Source organism: Macrobrachium rosenbergii, chromosome 4, assembly GCF_040412425.1.
Source record: "Macrobrachium rosenbergii isolate ZJJX-2024 chromosome 4, ASM4041242v1, whole genome shotgun sequence".
Lineage (NCBI taxonomy): Eukaryota > Metazoa > Arthropoda > Malacostraca > Decapoda > Palaemonidae > Macrobrachium > Macrobrachium rosenbergii.
This window is the reverse complement of record NC_089744.1, coordinates 85,091,687-85,111,830: the sequence shown is the minus strand read 5'-3', so window position 1 is coordinate 85,111,830 and position 20,144 is coordinate 85,091,687. Positions and strand designations below refer to the sequence as shown.

The window sequence follows — 20,144 nt, the reverse complement described above, 5'->3', positions numbered from 1 at the left end:
TATCGAGGCGCATTCCTTGCTTCCCGCTCCGGCGGTTCTAGCGTTTACTGGTCTTCCGTTATCGCTAGTTTCATTTTATTTTTAGTTGCCGGGAATGCGCTTTCTCCGGACAGTTTAAGCTTCCCATTTTATTTTGTATCCGTCACTTACTTTTAAGGCATGTTACTCCGGCTAGTTCCGGTAAATTTATTTTATTTTATTTATTATTTTACTATTTTTATTATTCTTATTTGTATGAGATTTTATTTTTTATGCAGTTACCTCCCGGATCCCTCCGGCTGGTTTCATGGCTTTATATATACTACTGTGTTGCTCCGGCACACTACTCCGGCACCTTACACAGTGTACTCATAATCTCATACTTTTACAGGTGGTACGCTGCCAAGAAGAGGGGTGCTCCGCAGCCCTCCATCAGGCCAGCAGCCACGAAGTTTGTCGGTCCCACTCCGGATGTGCGGTCCACGTAGGGGATCTTATTGTTTGGCACCCTGACGGATGTGATGTTTGCTACGCTCTTTACGAGCAAACTATCAATGATTCGGTAGGTGGTCATGCATCTTTCCTTTTTAGCCAACGGTATTCTTTACATATTACCGATTCCCCCTGCCTTCGGTAAACCGCAATAATGTTTTTTTCTTCCGGCAGGCTGACCGCAAGTCTCGTGATGCTTCGCTTCAGGCCCTACATACTCTCAAAGGACATTTGCAATGTCTTTTTTCCCGGCGCTTGGATCACAGCTTCAGTCACCGACGATGTTGCTGCTCCGTTGATTGCCGGGATTCGGGAGTTGACCCAGCCCTCTCCAGACGGTTCAGCTCTGAGTGGTGGCGTTCCAGAAGACGCGGCGGAACTCGACCTCGGCCTTGAATCTCCGAGCATTATCCCGGAGCATCAAGCAGGTAAGGGGGTAAGTGAGGCAGGTTCTTCACTGTTTAGCTCTCCTTCTTCCTCCGTTGCTTCTTTTAAAGGCTTCTCTAAATCTTCATACCTTACGGGCATGTCTGGATCTATTGTCCCGAAGGTGAAGTCCGTTAGGAAGAAAACCTTACCTACTCCGGCAGGTCGATATGGGGTCCCTCCGGCGGCGGCACGGGCGACGAGCCCCGTTCCGTCGACGAGTACAGCCTCCCCCTCCGGGTCACAAGCGGAGTCTCAGTCACGTCAGGTAGTTCCCCCTCCTCCTTCTTTGGATACGTTTCATTTCTTTGAGCAATTCCTTGAGAGAATCGACGCGAGGTTTGAGAAGATCGACGCGAGGGTAGACAGCAAGCTGTCTGGTCTTGCTACTTCTTTTCAGTCTCTTTCGGAGAAGGTGGAATCACAACAAGGATCTCGTTCTAGATCTCATTCTGTTCCTGACCCTTCCACTCTTCCTCCCTTCGATCTGGGGAATCCTTGGCATCTGGCCCTCTATGCTCCCGAGTACGAAGGTACTCTTACCATAGAGGGTTTGGGCACGAGGAGAGTGGAAGAGTTGGTGTTCTATCCTCCGGACCTGACATCCCCCTACACTGGTTTTGCCAGGCTGAAGGGAGAGGTTTGGAACAGGTCTGATAAAGTCCCTAAGGAGACCATTATCTATCCTAGGGACCAAGCCCAGTCGTCTTTGATGAGGACTCTTACGGAGTGGCAAGCAGAGAACACTAAGCTTACACCAGCTAAGGGAGTGTTCACTATGTTCACTCTCAGTGATGTTCTCCTTCCTCCTTGCACTTCGAAAGTGGCCTCTCTGACTAGTCAGGCTTGCTTTGAAGGTAAACCCCTCCCTCATCTCCGGGGGAGACGGACCCGACATCTCTCGTCTTTCCCGGGGCACCGATTCTGGAAGGGAGCCCCTAATACGTTTACAGTGACTCGGCTTGACCCAGACTGCGCTTCTGATCTGTTCAGTGAGCAGCTCCCTAAGATCCCGGAGTCGCTCCTGAAAGCAGAGGCTGATACTAAGGAAAGACTCGCCAGGTCTTTGAACTCTTTGTCTTTGGCGGAAGCAACTTCTTTGGTCTATAGAGAAGATTCTTTATTCCAGGTCTTGACGAAATCTCTCTTGGCGAGTTTTCAACAAGACCTGTTTGACTTTATGACTGCCCGACTGGCCTGCCGGAAGCATATCTTTTCAGCAGCCACAGTTCGGCATGAACCAAATAAGCTTCTTAAGAGTTCGATCTGGGGAGCTAATCTTTTCCCACAAGAAGAAGTTGATGCAGTCTTATCTGAGGCAGCTAGGGTCAATCAGAGTCTCCGTTCTCGTTGGGGTCTGCCCTATAAAAGGAAGCAGTCTGATCTTGCCGGCACTCCTCCAAAGTCCAGCAAGAAATTTAAACATTTCAAACGCCTCCCAGCTCAGTCCTTGGTTCAGGTTCCTTTACAAGGTCAGCCTTCGACCTCTTCCTCCCATCCTCCGCCTCAGTATGTCCTGGTGAACCTGGCACATCAGTCTTTGGCTGCCCCCTCCTATGTCTCCTCCCCAGCTTTCAATCCTGCATATGAAAGTCAGGGGAAATTTCGCTCAGGCAGTCAACCAGAGGCAATAAGCCCGTGGCTTTGCTAGGGGAAGAGGGCCCCCGCTCCTCTCCCAGGAACAGGGAGGCAGAGGCTCCAGAGGGGGAAGCAAACACAGGACCCGATGACATACATCCTGTGGGCGGGAGGCTGTACCATTTTCGAGCTTCGGTGGACCTTCTGTCCCTGGGCTCAGAGTATAGTTTCAAGGGCCTAGGCTGGAGTTGGATCGACAATCCCCTCCACCAGTCAAGTTTTATCAGGCTACGACCAAGAATCTCGAGGACTTTGTGGAAGATCTCCTACAAAAACAGGCTATAAGTGAAAGTCTCTGAAGAGGACTCTTCAGTGTTCCCAAGAAGGGTTCCGACAAACGGAGAGTAATTCTGGACTTGTCTCGTCTGAATTCCTACATTCGTTCGACAAGTTTCGGATGCTTACTGTCTCCCAAGTTAGGACCCTACTGCCGTGGAGCCGTAACCACCTCTCTAGATCTTTCCGGCGCCTATTATCACGTCCCGGTTGCGAGAAGGTTCTCCCCCTTTCTGGGGTTCAGGCTCGGAAGGCAGGCATATTCCTTCAAAGTGATGCCTTTCGGCCTCAACATAGCCCCAAGGATTTTTACCAAGTTGACAGACACGGTCGTACAACAACTCCGGTCTCAAGGAATTACTCTGGCCGCATATCTGGCCGACTGGATCATCTGGGCATCCAGCGTTGAGGAATGCCGGAGAGTTACATCCGTGGTGGTCGACTTTCTAGAATCCTTGGGCTTTCGTGTAAACAGGGAGAAGTCCCGCCTGGTTCCGAGCAGTTGTTTTCAATGGCTAGGAATCCAGTGGGATCTGAATTCTCACAAGCTCTCTCTTCCTCCTCCCAAGAGGAAGGAGATAGCCAGAGCAACCAGACAGTTTCTCAAGTCCTAACGAGCCTCTCGACGGGCCCAAGAAAGAGTCTTGGGCTCCCTTCAGTTCGCTTCGGTGACAGATCTGTTGCTGAAGGTAAAACTGAAAGATATCAACAGAGTGTGGCGGAGTCGAGCAAATATCAGTCTCAGAGACAAGGTGTCTCTGATTCCTCCCATCTTGAAAAAGAGACTCCGGCCTTGGTCGAATGTCAAGAGCCTGTCCAAGTCAGTCCCCCTGCAATTTCCTCCTCCGGCGTTGGTTATCCACACAGACGCCTCCCTAAGCGGGTGGGGAGGATATTCTCAACATCAAGAAGTACAGGGGACTTGGTCCCTCATGTTCCGCCAGTTCCATATAAACGTTCTGGAGGCCATGGCGGTCTTCCTTACTTTGAAGAAGCTTCTTCCCCCCAAGAAGATTCACATAAGGCTGGTTCTGGACAGCGCCACGGTAGTCCACTGCATAAACAGGGGAGGTTCAAAATCAAGCCGGATCAACCAGGTAATGATTGCACTTTTCTCCTTGGCGCAAGAACAAGTGGCACCTGTCTGCCACTCATCTTGCAGGGGTCCGGAACATCGTAGCAGATTCTCTATCAAGGACAACTCCTCAGTCGGAGTGGTCCCTAGACAGGGTCTCATTCAATTGGATCTGCAAACAAGTTCCGGGTCTGGAGGTAGATTTGTTCGCAACCAAGCTCAACAACAAGCTTCCTCATTACGTAGCTCCCAACCTGGACCCTCAAGCTCTTTTCACGGACGCAATGTCATTGGATTGGAACAGGTGGAAGAAGATCTATCTGTTCCCTCCAGTAAACTTGTTGTTAAAGGTCCTTCACAAACTAAGGACATTCAAGGGTCAAGTAGCTCTAGTGGCTCCCTACTGGCCAAAGAGCAGCTGGTTTCCTCTCCTGCTAGAACTGAAACTTCACCACATCCGAATCCCCAGTCCAAAACTAACACAAGTAGTACAAACTCAGACTGTGTCAGCTTCCTCAAAAATTCAAAGTGCCCTGGCATTGTGGACTTTATGAAATTTGCGGCTCAAAGGGATGCTAACGTTGATCCTGTCAATACCATGTTCTTGGAATCAGATAAGCGGGTCTCCACTCTTCGACAGTACGACTCAGCAATTAAGAAGCTAGCACTCTTTTTGAAAGAATCTGAGGCTACAGTAATGACCATAAATTTAGCAATCTCCTTTTTTAGATCACTGTTTGAGAAGGGTTTAGCCTCTAGTACTGTTACTACAGTCAAGTCGGCTTTGCGAAAAGTATTTTTGTATGGTTTCAAAATTGACCTCACAGACCCTTACTTTTCTTCCATCCCTAAGGCCTGTGCACGTCTGAGACCAGTAATCCGTCCACATACGGTTTCCTGGTTTTTGAATGACGTGTTGAAGTTAGCCTCAGATATCGATAATCAGTCTTGCCCCTACCTTTCCTTATTGAGGAAAACGTTGTTCTTAGTTAGCCTGGCTTGGGTGCTAGAATTTCAGAGCTGTCTGCACTCTCTAGGAGCCCAACCATGTCGACTTCCTTCCATCAGGAGGTTTTGCTGATTCCTCACCCTAACTTCCTGGCCAAAAATGAAGACCCGCAGAATAGGTGGTCGCCTTGGAAAATTCTCCCCTGCCTCAAGACCTGTCCCTGTGTCCAGTTCATACTTTGAGGGCTTATTTAGACAGGTCCTCTCACATCTCATCTGGGCCTCTCTTTATCAGGGAAGGAGGGGGTAATATCTCTATGTCTGCTATTAGACAACAAATCCTTTACTTTATCAAGCAGGCTAATCCTGACTCAGTCCCAAGAGTTCATGATATTAGAGCTGTGGCCACCTCCATTAACTACTTTCATTAAATGATTTCACGGATCTTACCAGGTACACTGGTTGGAAGTCACCCTTGGTTTTCAAACGTCACTATTTGAAATCCTTAGAAGCTCTTAAATTCTCAGCAGTCGCGGCAGGAAACGTTGTCCCTCCCTCTGGTTCCCTTTCTGATTCCTAGTCATTTCTTCCTCCACTGCCTCAGTTATCCCCTTACGGTCATTTCAGTCAGGCGTGCCTTGACTTTCTCACCTGGCTGTGTTATCTGTATATTTGTCTAACTGACACATTTAGGTATAATGTTTTCAATTTTGTATAGTTATTTTGTTTAAGTATATTTTTCATATTGTCATGTTAATTTTAAGCTCCCATCAGTTTCATTTGTACATTATTGTTATTATTGCTAGTAATTAAAAATCTTTTCGGTGGACCTTTGGTCTTCTGTTCCCCTTACATTTTGTTATCTCTTCCAGCTTGAGAATGATATTTATTTCTCTGTTAATTTTTCACCGGCTGACATGGGACCCGATCCAGAAAAGGGATTTTGACAAAGGAAAAATCTATTTGTGGTGAGGGGACCGTGTCACCCGGTGACCCACCTCTGTCATGTGTCATGTCCCAGTAATATCTCTATCATGTGTCATATCCCTCCCATAGTAAACATCATTCTGGTGGGGTGATGCTTTCATGGAATGCGGCTAGCGGTGTTTTGTGTGCTGTCCCATGAGTGGTACATGGGTTTGTAACAGCACCTCTCTGTGGGACTTTTGACTTTGGGATCTCTATAGGATAAGGTTCCGTGTTTTATAGTTCACCCTTTTCCATACACGACTCCATCTAATGGAGATCGCTCTGGGGGTAGTAACTCCAGCATTTCATTTAGCTTTTCTCTGGTATCTAGCAACGGAATTACCTAGAAATAAGTGCTGAATGGACCTTTTTCACCCTAATATATATATACGGTATATCCAGAAATAGATTTTTCCTTTGTCAAAATATATATATATATATATATATATATATATATATATATATATGTGTGTGTATATATATATATGTACATATACATATATATATATATATATATATATATATATATATATATATATATATATATATATATATATATATATATATATATATATATATATATATATATATATTTTATATATATATATATATATATATATACAGGCAGTCCCCGGTTTATGATGGGTCCGCTTACAGCGTTCCGAGGTTACGACGCTTTTTCAGATGTATTCATCAGAAATTATTTCTCGTTTCCTGGCGCAAGTTCGCATGTTCCAGGGTTACGATCGTTGTCGCCGATCCGACGGAGAAATATGGCAGATTAATAAAAATTTGGAGGGTTTTGATGAAAAACTAAAAAAAATGCAGTTTACATCATTTTCAAATAACCCAGAGCATTAAAAGTAAGGTTTTCTTAGGATTTTTGACGATTTTTGACGATTTTTGAGGTTTAAGATGATTTTAGAAACTTACGACGCGGCGTAAGAACGGAACCCCATTAAACAGGGGACTGCAGCTTGTATGTATGTATGTATGTATATGTATATATATATATATATATATATATATATATATATATATATATATATATATATATATTTTGACAAAGGAAAAATCTATTTCTGGGAGCTATGTTCACATATATATATATATATATATATATATATATATATATATATATATATATATATATATATATATATATATATATATATATATATATATATATATATATATAATATATATATATATATATATATATATATATATATATATATGGGGACTATATATATATATATATATATGTATTATATATATATATATATATATATATATATATATATATATATATATATATATATATATATATATATATATATATATATATATATATATATATATATATATATATATATATATATATATATATATATATATATATATATATATATATATATATATATATATATATATATATATATATATATATATATATATATATATATATATTATATATATATATATATATATATATATATATATATATATATATATATATATATATATATATATATATATATATATATATATATATATATATATATATATATATATATATATATATATATATATATATATATATATATATATATATATATATATAATATATATATATATATATATATATATATATATATATTTTATATATATATATATATATATATATATATATATATATATATATATATATATATATATATATATATATATATATATATATATATTTTTATATATATATATATATATATATATATATATATATATATATATATTTTATGTGTATATCTGTATATATATGTACATATATATAAATATGTATGTGTATACAGTTAACGCCCATAATCGCGGGGGATGTGTACCACACACCCCCCGTGAATAGCTAAAACTCATGAATAGAGTTGCCTATTTTGATAGCTCAAACACACACAAAACAAACTAAAAATGCTTATACAGGTACTATCCTACTTATGATGGGGTCAGGTTAAAAAAAAACCATTGTTTGTTGGAAAAAACGTAAGAAATACCAAAACGTATCTGGAACATAGCCTAGCATACACTAGGGTATTTGGTGCCATGTACTGTACACATATACGGTAGCCTAGCCTACACTATAAAATATACTCTTTACATACATGGTATAGTAATTATTAATATCAGCTAATTCTGGAGGTTCATGCAAAGTGACTTATGATAATTCAATACAAAGAGAAACTGAATAACGAACAAGAATTAGCTTAGCCTACACTATGGTATATTATTTACATACACGGTAGTGTAGCCTACATTATACTCTCCTCTATATTCACATATCGTATTATACAATCGTCAACATAACGAATATGCATCTTTTCCATGGATCTTTTAAAATGTTATGATTTAATTCACTTTATCCAATCATACTGTATATATTCTTATATTGCTTTTGTATTATAAATTGCGATCATAAGCGATCAATGCTTTGGTTTGGAAATGTTTACATGGTGTTTATTTCGCAGCATTTAACTCAGTTCTGAGCACTTTTCTTGCTTCTAGTTAGCGTAAATGTATCTCTAGATACTTTATTTATATGGGGCAAGGTTATTTTTTGTTATAAGAAGTATTTTTAAGTTGAAAAAATATAGCTTAAATACGTCTCGTGAAATTAATTCATCTATTATTTTCGTTAGTAGATGACGAATTGACGATGGCCGTTTGGGGGCATTTGTTTTGTGTAAAAAAAATTCAAGATTCCGTTCCCTATTTTCATTTGATTTCATCATAATACAAGCTTTACATATTTATCGTTTATCGGTGTAAAAATAACAGCAATGTGTTCTTTCAAGCACAGTAGTTTTGATTAAAATACTTTCTCTCCCATTTTAATTATGATCGAGTTTTATCCATGTTGCCGATGCATGATAATTTACAGTATAGTCATCAACAGCCTGAACATTGTTTTCTCAGCTTCAGCTACAACTTGCAGCTTAAATTTAGCAGTATATTTCCTTGCCGATCTTTTATCCATACCGAATAGGGTATAATGTAGAAATATATCAGTCCTATTCTACTTAACATCAATTGTGCCATAACGTACGGTAATTGTTTATTACCGTACAGTGGTTGAAATACCAGGTAAAAGGCTTTTGTTATCCGATTCGGTTATAAGCAAAACAACAGTTTCTTGGTCAGTTGTTTATGGCTGTATGCATTTACGCAAGAGTATAACGTTACTAGCAATACTTTTATTATTCTCTTCTACTTTTTTAACTAGAAGATGGGGTAAAGAGATGGAGGAAAAGTTGTCTATCGTAATTTGGTCTCTCTCACTGCCTGATAACACTGCTGCCTGTGCCCGTGCGAAATTTAAAAATACTTTACAAATACAGTAATATATGCCGTATCGGTATTAATTGCTTACCCCATAGCAAAATCGAATTATCGTAAGGTGAATTATCGTAACTCGAGCATTACCTGAGTATTTTAATAGTTTTATCACAAAAAGTGCATTTATTCATGAAAATGAGATGAAAATGCAGTAGTATTTAGTGAATATTTCTCAGTGGAAAAATACTGCAAATTGGCGAATTTTCTGCAAATAATTGGTAGATACGTTCCAAAGAGAAATCCGTGAATATGTGAGTCCACGAATCGTGAGAACGCGAATCCGGGGGGTTTACTGTACATGTGTACAGGCAGTCCCAGGTTACTGGTGGGCTTGGTTATCGGCGATCCGGTTTTACGGCACATCTAGCGATGAAAATCGGCAATTTTCAGTGCCAAAAATCACCAATTTCTGCTTACCGGCACAAAAATCACCAATTTCTGCTTACCGGCACCGATAATCAGGTACTGGCACCGATACATACCCAACAGAGATGCCGATCTCTGGTTATCAGCACTGATAAGTGCAGAAAATTGCAGATTTTTGCTTAGCAGCATTTTTATAGTATATATATATATATATATATATATATATATATATATATATATATATATATATATATATATATATATATATATATATATATATACACACACACACACATATATACATATATATATATATATATATATATATATATATATATATATATATATATATTATATAATGATGATTTCTCCTTTTAGTAATCCTTTTTTACCACCTTCTGTTATGCTGTTGCTTTCTTATTATTTCTTTTATTCGTTGCCCATGTAAAGAATGTTTATTATTTCCCTTATAGACGTTTTATCGTTTCTGGCTTTGTTGTTATAGTAGCGTTTGAGTCTCAGGAGGCTTTAGGAAGATGCAGCGTAATTTCCTTACTTCATTTACATATTAATTAAAATATACATATTATTTACAATTAAGTGAATCGAAGTATGAGCCTTGCTTTCTTCTCAACCCACAACTGGTGAGGCCACAACCTCACTCCACTGAGGCTCTTTTCTGTTCTGTTTCATAATTATTCACTCTCTTTTATCTGTCACTGGTTCTCTTCTCATTTCTTTTCCTCTCTCTTATTTTTTTATGCTATTCATAATTAATAGTATCCTAGCTATCATTACATCTATATATATACATATATGTATATGTATATACATATATACATATATGTGTGTATGTATATATATATATATATATATATATATATATATATATATATATATATATATATATATATATATATATATATATATATATATATATATACAGTAGGCATCACTTGATGTTGCATAGTCACTATATTTCCCGAGGAGGAAAATCTGACATGGCAACTAAGCCACATGCCATATTATTCTGCCCACACATTTGAATATTCAATAAGTACCCTTTCAGCACGTGTCTTTGGACATTACTGTCCGAATGTCGTACCCGTGATTTAACCCTTTTTTTAGTTTTTTTTTTGCATTTGCATTTTGCTTCATTGCATCACATACAATTATGTTCAAGGTGTGTATGTAACATAACGACATAGTGAGGGTAACAGAGTGTCACAAAGTGGGTTTAAATACCAAAGAAATTAGTGAGAGGACTGGTGTGAAGCCACGCAGGGTCTGGACCTCGTTAAAAAGTTTAGGGAGGAGGGGGAGGTTGGGGTAAAGTGCCAGAGGAGATATCTAAGAGCACTTTGAACATTATTCGGAGACAGGTGGAGGCTAATCCGACCCTTATGGCCAAGTTTGATAATGATTACGAAGACCTTCCCATGTCTTAAAAAATTGTTATGACGCTGATGAAGCCATTACTGAAAAAAGGCTATTGCCTTACAATGGATAACTATTATAACTCTCCCCAATTAGCAGATTTACTGACAGAAAATGAGACATATATGGCACTGTCCGTGTTAGTAGAAAGGAAATGCCCTCTGGATTGAAATGAGAAAAACTGCAGAAAGGCGGCATGGTGGCTTACAAAAGAAGAAAAGCAACAGCAATAAAATAGAAGGATAAGAAAGATGTTGTATTACTTTCCACAGTCCATAACACAGAAATGGTAGAAACAGAAAAAAGAGGAAAATTGGTGAAGAAGCCTAAACTAGTTATGGACTACAATAACACAATGGGAGGGGTTGATAAAGTAGATCAACGTCTCTAGGATTATCCTCTTACAAGAAAAAGGAGAAAGAGGTATTACAAGAAAATATTTTTTCATATTGTTGACTTCGCATTGTGGAATTCCTATCTTTTGTATCTCAAATCAGGAGGAGAAGCAACAGCTCTAAAGTACCGTCTTCAAGTGATAGACGAGACAATAAAAAAGTACCATACACCTATGATGTCATCAAAAGTAGGACGACCAAGTAGTGTACCTTACCCTCTTCGTCTTACAGAAAGGCATTTCCCAGATGCTGTGCCACCTACAGAAAAGAAAAGTAACCCCACAAGACAATGTGTAGTTTGTAGCAGAAAGCGAGATGCAAGTGGAAAAAGGCTAAGGAAAGAAAGCAGATACTGCTGTTTAGTGTGTGATGTAGCACTGTGTATAACTCCTTGCTTTAGGATATATCACACGAAGGATAACTTTTAGGAAAAGATGAAAGAATTTATTTTATTTTATCATGTCCTGTACAGGAGTAAATACATTTATTTTCAAAATATAAAGCTGAAATAGGTAATAAGGAAAGAAAAGTATTATTCATTATGATGAAGGTAAAACCTTTCATTTCAATTTGTACTTTTTCATAAAGGCAAGAATCTTTCTCTTCTTGTGATGATGAAACCTTTTACATTTTCTATTGAAAGTATTATATTTTTGTCATCATATTTTTTTCTTCTATGTTAGTCACCAGGCTTTACTTTTTCATATTGCATTTTTTCATAAATGCAAGAATTTTTTTTTTTAATAAAAATTTGCTCCATTTATTTTCTTTTGAAGATCAGTTATGTTATAAAGTTTTACATTTATCATGTGTAATTATTTTGTTGTTAGAGAGAAGAGCCTGGAGAGAATTATGAAAGAATAAAAATATAGATGAAAATAGATAGAAAATGCAATATATATATTCTTTAGTTGTTATTTTCCTTGTTTTTATAATTTCCGAGAAAACTCGGCCTTGAAAAGTTATGTAATACTTGAAGACTATCCTGACAACAAATTTTTTTTTTTTTAAAGAAATATTCAAGGTGATTTATCACTTTAGCATATACTTTAGAAATAAACAATAAAAAAATATGCTTCATAAAGACTGGAAGTTGGGATAAAAAATGTGAGAGGGAAGGGGTTAAAGTAAAAAAGCTTCCAGTTCATCTTGTTGTGGTGTAGAATAGACAGGGAAATTAGAGAGAGAGAGAGAGAGAGAGAGAGAGAGAGAGAGAGAGAGAGAGAGAGAGAGAGAGAGAGAGAGAGAGAGAGAACACAGTGATAACGCCCAAAAGCTGTTGTTGTTATCGTGATTCCAATACGCTGATCGAGGCAGGATGTTTGCATGAACCATAAGAAGTATATCATGTTGAAGTCATAAAAACAGTCGTAAAAGTGAGAAATAATGGCCTCGCGATTAAGCTAACCAATTCACCCCGCCTTCTCAGGAGGCGTTTTCATGGAAATTCCAGGAAATTGGGGGCTGGACAAAGTGATGTACTTCTACAACCTCCAATCAAACATACTAGGGAGGGGTCTTTCACACACCCTCCTAAGATCACCTCCAATCAAGTCCTCTAAGGAGAGATTTGAATCACACCCACTACAGTCCTTCCAATCAGCTACTTGAAGGGGAGGCCTTGCTGATTAATCCTTCCAATAAGGCTAGAAGGAGGTGGAGATTGCAGATAACAAGAAACTCGGGTTCAACGAGCTGGAGAACGCCGGGAGAGAACAGATCAGAACTGTGTCCTTCAAGGGAGAGTATGTCTCCCCTCGCTTCAGTGTTCCCCATATAGACTGAGCCAAGTATAGCTCCAGAGTGATTTCGTTTTCTATCATTGTAACTTGTTAATTTTGTACTGATCCTTATAATACTAAGTACTAATTAAAGTGAAGAAATTACCGATCTCATCTCTATACGCCTTTCTGAGAGATATCAATACTTAAATTAATTAATATAAAGAAGATAGCACATCATCAGTGAAGCGATGCTGAGGGACACATTTAGAAGAAACCAAGGTAAGAAGTGAGAGACAAAAAATCATACAAAACAGAAACAGAGAGAAAGAAGATCTCCCTTTATAACAATGGTGGCAGCCGTAATTGGATTCAGAAGGCGAGACGAAACAAACGAACATTAATGAAATTATCAGTGCAATTCTTTAAGTTACAGTGAAACGAAATTCTACAAAACGAACTTAGATTTTTTTACGATGACGAGCAAAATATATCTGAAGAATAAAACACTCCAGAGAACAAAAGTTATGTGAAGAAATAGCAGCTTTCAAGAAAACGTCGAGTGTTAATAAAAACAGTATTAGTGCGTCCCGAAGCAAAAACATTTAGAACTGTTACCGTCAACAAATTGAGCAAGGCGCCGACAGCGATAATAAGCCCAGTGTTTGCGACATTTGATCAAAGTGATTGAAGAAAAACAGCCAGAGAACTTGCAACAAGATTCGAAGGCGGAAAACTACAGCGAAAAACAACGCAGACGCAGTGAAATATTTTCCGACAGGAAACATTCAAGAATCGCAGTGAAGGCACAACATTTAGCGATATCACGATATCAGCATAACAACAACAGTAACAGAAATGAAAATTTACTGTCCGCTCTCTCTATTAATGTGTGAATAAGTGAAAATATATATATTTTTTTGCATCTTTCAATAAGATTGAAATTTAAGAAAACTCTCTCTAGTGAATAAAATTCCTTTTGCATAAATACCAGCATTACTCTCTCTATGATAAATTAATTATTTAGTAAATAATTTAGATAGGGAATTAGTTATTTTATTTTCTTCACTCGGTTGGTGATGATTATTTGAGGAGTTATATAAAAATTTTGTGTACTTATTATGATGAAATTTGATGATATGATGCCCAATTTCATTTAAGAATTTCTTTTCTGTATTGAAAAAGTTTTTACTTGTGCACTTGAACTCAATAGAGAATTTAATTTTTTTTGTGACAAATTGACAAATTGTCTTAATTTTGGTACAATATAACAAAAATTTTTTTTTTGATTGATGTACTCTGATTGAATGATTTTTTTTTGTGTGTGGACATGCAACGAGTGTTTGACGAATTACTGAACTCTGTTAGACATTCACATTGCGATTTAAGACCGTCGACAATTAGACGAAGTTGAATTTCAAGACTAAATTCCCATTCTGCTGTAGTGCAAGGAAACACTAACAATAATAACACAAATAACCAGAACCAAAATAGTGTTAATTATTCTGATACTACTAACAGTAATAATAATAGTAACAATACTAATAATACTTGCACGTTACAATTTTATACAATGAATCAGGCAGCAGTAATAACAACCGCCACACGCTTCTGTGGACAGGTGGATGATTCCAATCCTGACAAAAGTAGACTCGAATCCTATACTGTAAATCATCGGCTAGCAGATGCAGATAGTCGTATAATTTCAGGGGAATAACAGACGAAAGAGCTAAAATAAATGAAGCCTTGTTCCTCGTCAGCTCAGAACATGGAGATGGACATAAAACTTTGAATTCCACAAGTTTTAGCAAACTTAACTATGTAGAATTTAAAGAAATTTGTTTATCACTCTGGGAGCCAGTAAATAAGACTGACAGTTTATATAACATAACTAGATTTCTTAACCCACAATATAAAACAATTTCTAATTTGTACGCAAACGTGGAGAATGCAATAGAGAAAATAACCGAAGACTTACTGAAGACAGGCATTACTATAGGAGACAAGACTCAGTTTGGGGATAGTGCCTGCAACTTAGTTGAGCTAAGACATGTATTAAATTACGTGTCATTTGGAACAATATATAATACCCTTGGAGAAGAGAAGAAGGCTTTCAGAAAAATAAAACTTGATCCCAAGACAACAAGCCTTCAAACATTGAAGACAATGAGAGAAGAAATCCAAAGGAAAGAGATAAATCTATCCAAGGAATTTGTGGAATAACAGAAGCACAACATGAAAGGAAAGTCAGAAATAATAATCCTAATTTTAAAATGAATAATAAATTTTATGATAATTCCAGACAAGTAAGAAATAGACCAAATACCTTCCAAGGGAAATATGCCCAAAATACTAAAAGAAAATGGAATCCAGATCAAAAGGGAAGAAACAATCTAACAAAGAGTGGACCGCACAAACATTACAGATATGGTCAAAACTCAAACGCAAACACTTCAACCCAAGTGAACTATTCCGCTCAAGGGGCGAGACCAAAGACAGCCTGTGAAAACTGCGGGTATGCAAATCATTTTACAAATGAGTGTAGAAAACCTAGAATCTGCACGGTTTGCTTGAAACCAGAATTTATTTAACAAAGAATTGCTGGTTTAAAACACACTGGAAATAAAAAATAGTTGAATTAAGCAGTAAATGCACTCAACATCAAATAAGTCTTCAAATCAATGACAATTTATTCATACAGAATACCACAAGAAAGTCCCAGATTTAAGAAGATAATTTTCCAAGTAGAAGAATTAGCAAAAAATGAGAAGTGAAAGTTCATCCACACTATCCATATTGCAGAGTAAAAAGTTGTATTTTCCATGGATGAAGAAGAAATAATCAGAAAGGATTTACCTATCATTAAAATTCCAATACAGATTAAATTATGTACTGTCCTTATGGATTTTAGTACTGTAAGCATGATTGATAAACACACATTTGTTTTTTTAGGCATTAAAGAAACGCTAATTCAGGATCAGAGCAAAATAATAAAAAGGAGTAGCAGGTAAACAGATTAAAAGTTTAGGAAATGTGAACTTAGAAATTGACCTTTCATCACATAAAACTGTTGAAAGTTTTATAGTTCTAGAAGACAGATTCTTTCCCACACAGGTGTTGTTCTCATATAAATTAATGAAGAAATGTGAATTATACTGAATTGCAGAGAAGGAAGAATTAACCTTACACAAGATAATAAAAAGAGCAGTATGCTTTTCATGAAGAAGAAAAGTTTCACCCAAATCTGATCAATTTGTCTGAGATGACTTCAACAAGCGTAGAAAGACATACATAAAATAATATCATCATGAGAACAATCGAATTAAATTGGATGGTAATAGAAAGGAGGAATTTCACAATTACAGACTAGAAATTTAAGATGTGCACATCCAGAAATTATACCCTCCAACAAAAGAAGTGACCCAGAAATAAATAAAGGTGATCCCCAATGTTCTGAATATGATGAGAGCAGACATATGTGATATAAATATGCAGAGATAAATACAGAATATTATAGCAATGTAGTAATCAGTTGTGATAATGAAGGGAAATTAGTGAATGAGGTACTGTTGTTAAACAAAATAAATAAAGTAGATATAAATGATATCATAGCAGTAACTGAAAAAAAATAGTATAGATGCAGAACATTGCATTTGCAGATATAAAATATTTGAAGTATGTTAAAGCACTGCTCATGATAATAAAGTACAATTTATACTAAACAGACAGGGGTTTTGCATCTGAAGTGTTTAACAAAAATACATCTAAGGGGAATGGAAGAGAGAGAAGTTAAAGATGTTCTTTTACTAAATGAAGAGTTACCAGAATTTGTCAGGATGGATAATTCTTTTGTCCACATGAATGGTGATACTTGTGAAAGATGTCCAGAGCTACTCAGATAACAAACTAACACTATATGCAGGCATTGTCTTTTGCAAAGGAATACCTATTAACAATCCATTACTAACATTAGAAGAAGCATTTTCTCTGTAACTGGCCAAACATCTGAATTAAGCAAAGAAGTGAATAAATTAGATTTTCCAGAAAAAACAAAGATAGATTAATTCAACGTATTAGAAAAAATACAGAGATGTAATAGCAATAGAAGGAGATAAATTAGGTAGAACAAATGTCCAACATAAAATTGTATTAGATGATGGAACAAAACCATTCTTTATTCCTAACCAGATTACCAATAAGCCAAAGACCCATAGTTGATAATTAGAAAAATACAGAGATGTAATAGTGAAGGAGATAAATTAGGTAGAACAAATGTCCTAAGACATAAAATTGTATTGATGATGGAAACAAATTCTTTATTCCTATACAGATTACCAATAAGCCAAAGACCCATAGTTGATAATTTGATAGAAGAAATGAAGAAAGATGGGTAGTCACCTTCTAAATCTCCATATAATTCTCCATTACTACTTGTTCCAAAGAAAGATGGAAATTGGAGACTTGTAATTATAGAAAGTTAAATTCAACACCATCCCCGATAGAATGCCAATGCCAGTGATTCAAGAATGTTAGCTCAATTAGGGAGGTGCAAGGATATTTTTCATCTTTAGATTTACTTAGTGGATACTAGAAGTACCTTAGCAGAAGAGTTGAAACCATACACAGCCTTCAGTACAAGGAACACTTGCAATTTGAAGTCATCCATTTGGAAAAGCTGGCTCCTTTAACGTTTGTTAGATTAATGCATTCAAATATTAGGGATATAGAAAAATGTTGAATTCTATTTACTTAGATGATGTTATCATTTTTTGCAAAGATTTAGAAAGTCACCTCAAAACTTTAGAAATAGTCCTGGAAAGATTAAGAAGAGTAGGATTAAAAATCAAATTAAAGAAATGTCAATTTTAATGAAATCTTTGGAATGATTTAGGACATGTAATTAGTGAAGATGGTCTGCGACTGCAAGCAGGCAAGATAAAGGCAATAGTTGAATATCCAGCTCCTACCAATTTGAAAGCATTGAGATGATTCCTAGAACAAAAGTAACAGCAATTATAGACCTTTCATTAAGGGTTTTGCTACAATAGCCAAATTTTCATTGTAGTTGACAGAATTAACAAAGAAAGATGTCAAAATGAATGGAATAAAGAACAAGAACAGCCTTCCAAACAGATTAAAAGATTGTAAAATGACCAGAAATCCCATACTCTCTACCCAGATTTCTAAGATTTTCTGAATAAATATGAAATTCCTATAAAGAGGGGCTTATTGATTTACAAATGGACAAAACAAGAATGAGAGCAGTACATTATCATTAGAGTTTTGAACTGCTGCAAAGAGAAGTTTATATTTGTTTAGAAAGAGAATGTTTAGCATTATACTGGGGTCTGTTAAATTTAGACACATAATCTTTGAAATGTACTTACTGATCACAAAAGGATTTGTGATTTGTTTAAGAAGAGAACTTTTACAAATAACATGAAGTTCAATAGATGGTTCATTAGTGTGTAGAATTTCTTGAATTCAGATATATTCAAGAAAATTTAATACACTAGCAGATGTTACTCCATCCTTGTCAAACTAGAGAAAATTTACCACTAATATTCAGTGTATCCAGCTTCTTGAACAAATAATGCATTAACACTGTCAAGTGGTAGATTAGATTTAGAAAGAGTACAATTTTTTGGGATGGAACATAAATGAAATTAAAGGACAATTAAAACAGATGAATCTTTAAAAATTTTTTGTTTTGTTCAATGGACATATTTAATAAACTCTTAACAAAGAATGCATTCTGAGACTTCTCAAATACACACCCTAATCATAAGTTTGTCTCAAGGTCATACAGTTAGCAGGACATTTAGAATGTTATTTGACAAGATGATTATATTGAAAAACTATTCCTTGCAAGACATTTGACCTGAAGATCCAAGTAACTTTTCAAAGAATTGATGATATGTATTTTAGAATTTCAGTTGAAATGACCCTTTCTCAAACTGAATCAACTCCAAAGGAGTTGAATCCATTTTAAACTGAGATGTTTGGACTTTTCATTGAAGCAGCATTGCAAATCTCAAAATTAGTCCCATTTAATAAGGCTGTATTTAAACATTTAGAAGAAATAGAGACCTACTTGTTGTCAGAGCTCTTAAATCGCATTTTTTTCATTAGGACACTCATAATAACCAATTTCTCATCTTTCTAACAAGGAAAATATCCAAAGTATTGATACTGAATGGCGTAAGAAAATTTTTACATTTACTCAGATAAATAAATGTTCAAATCACAGCATATAACACCAAGTCAAAATGGGTGAAAGAAACATTCTAAGATGGTATGGAAAACTTTAGTTAAACCTAATACAGAAGACTGGATTTATCGAAGACATATCTACTTAGTCTTCCGCATTCAATGCTGTAAATGAGATGGTAGGAGAATTCTCCACTACTTGTTAACAGAATGAAAAGAGACTACCAAATCGACTATCGACTGAAACTATTTCGACATTACTTTATAACCGATGACTTATGCCTGAAAACAGTTCTTGTTATGATACTGAGTGACAAACAAGATGAAAAAAAATGAAGCAAACATTATGACAAAAATCAACAGCTAAAAAATAATTGTAGACTTAAGGTCCTCAGGTATATTTTCAGAATCATGTTCAGATGTTCCTAATGTAAAAGTATCCCCAAAGTTTCAGGTCATTATTTTTTTTCTTGGCATTTAAAATTAAATAAGCTAAAGATCATTTGAAGTGATCTAAAAGAAAGAATTGTTCATACCAATCATGTAAAGGTAATAAAAACAGACTCTTGGTCAAATAAAAGAATAGTTGAATTATTGAAAGATAGATAAACAACACACACACCAATAAATAACAAATACAACTTAAATAAAAAGATCAATTTATATAAAATAATAGATCTATATATATACAAACAATGTTAGTAGATATTAAAATACCTCAAGTATATAGAATATCTCATAATGCTTATTCTTACAGATACAAAATGGGTTCTTCTTGATTATCATAACACTGCTTTGTGTGTCAAACACAAGGTGGTCAACCCAAAG

The 20,144-nt window shown here is 36.0% G+C and overlaps 1 protein-coding gene across 1 annotated transcript in view; it reads right to left on the bottom strand.

The window, feature by feature from the left end:
* The window catches only part of LOC136836331 (peptidyl-prolyl cis-trans isomerase FKBP4-like), a 374,461-nt gene that overhangs the window by 4,105 nt on the left and 350,212 nt on the right, over window positions 1-20,144 (bottom strand). The window contains 1 exon segment of the mRNA XM_067100503.1: window positions 2,083-2,089. Coding sequence (XP_066956604.1) covers window positions 2,083-2,089 — 7 coding nt within the window.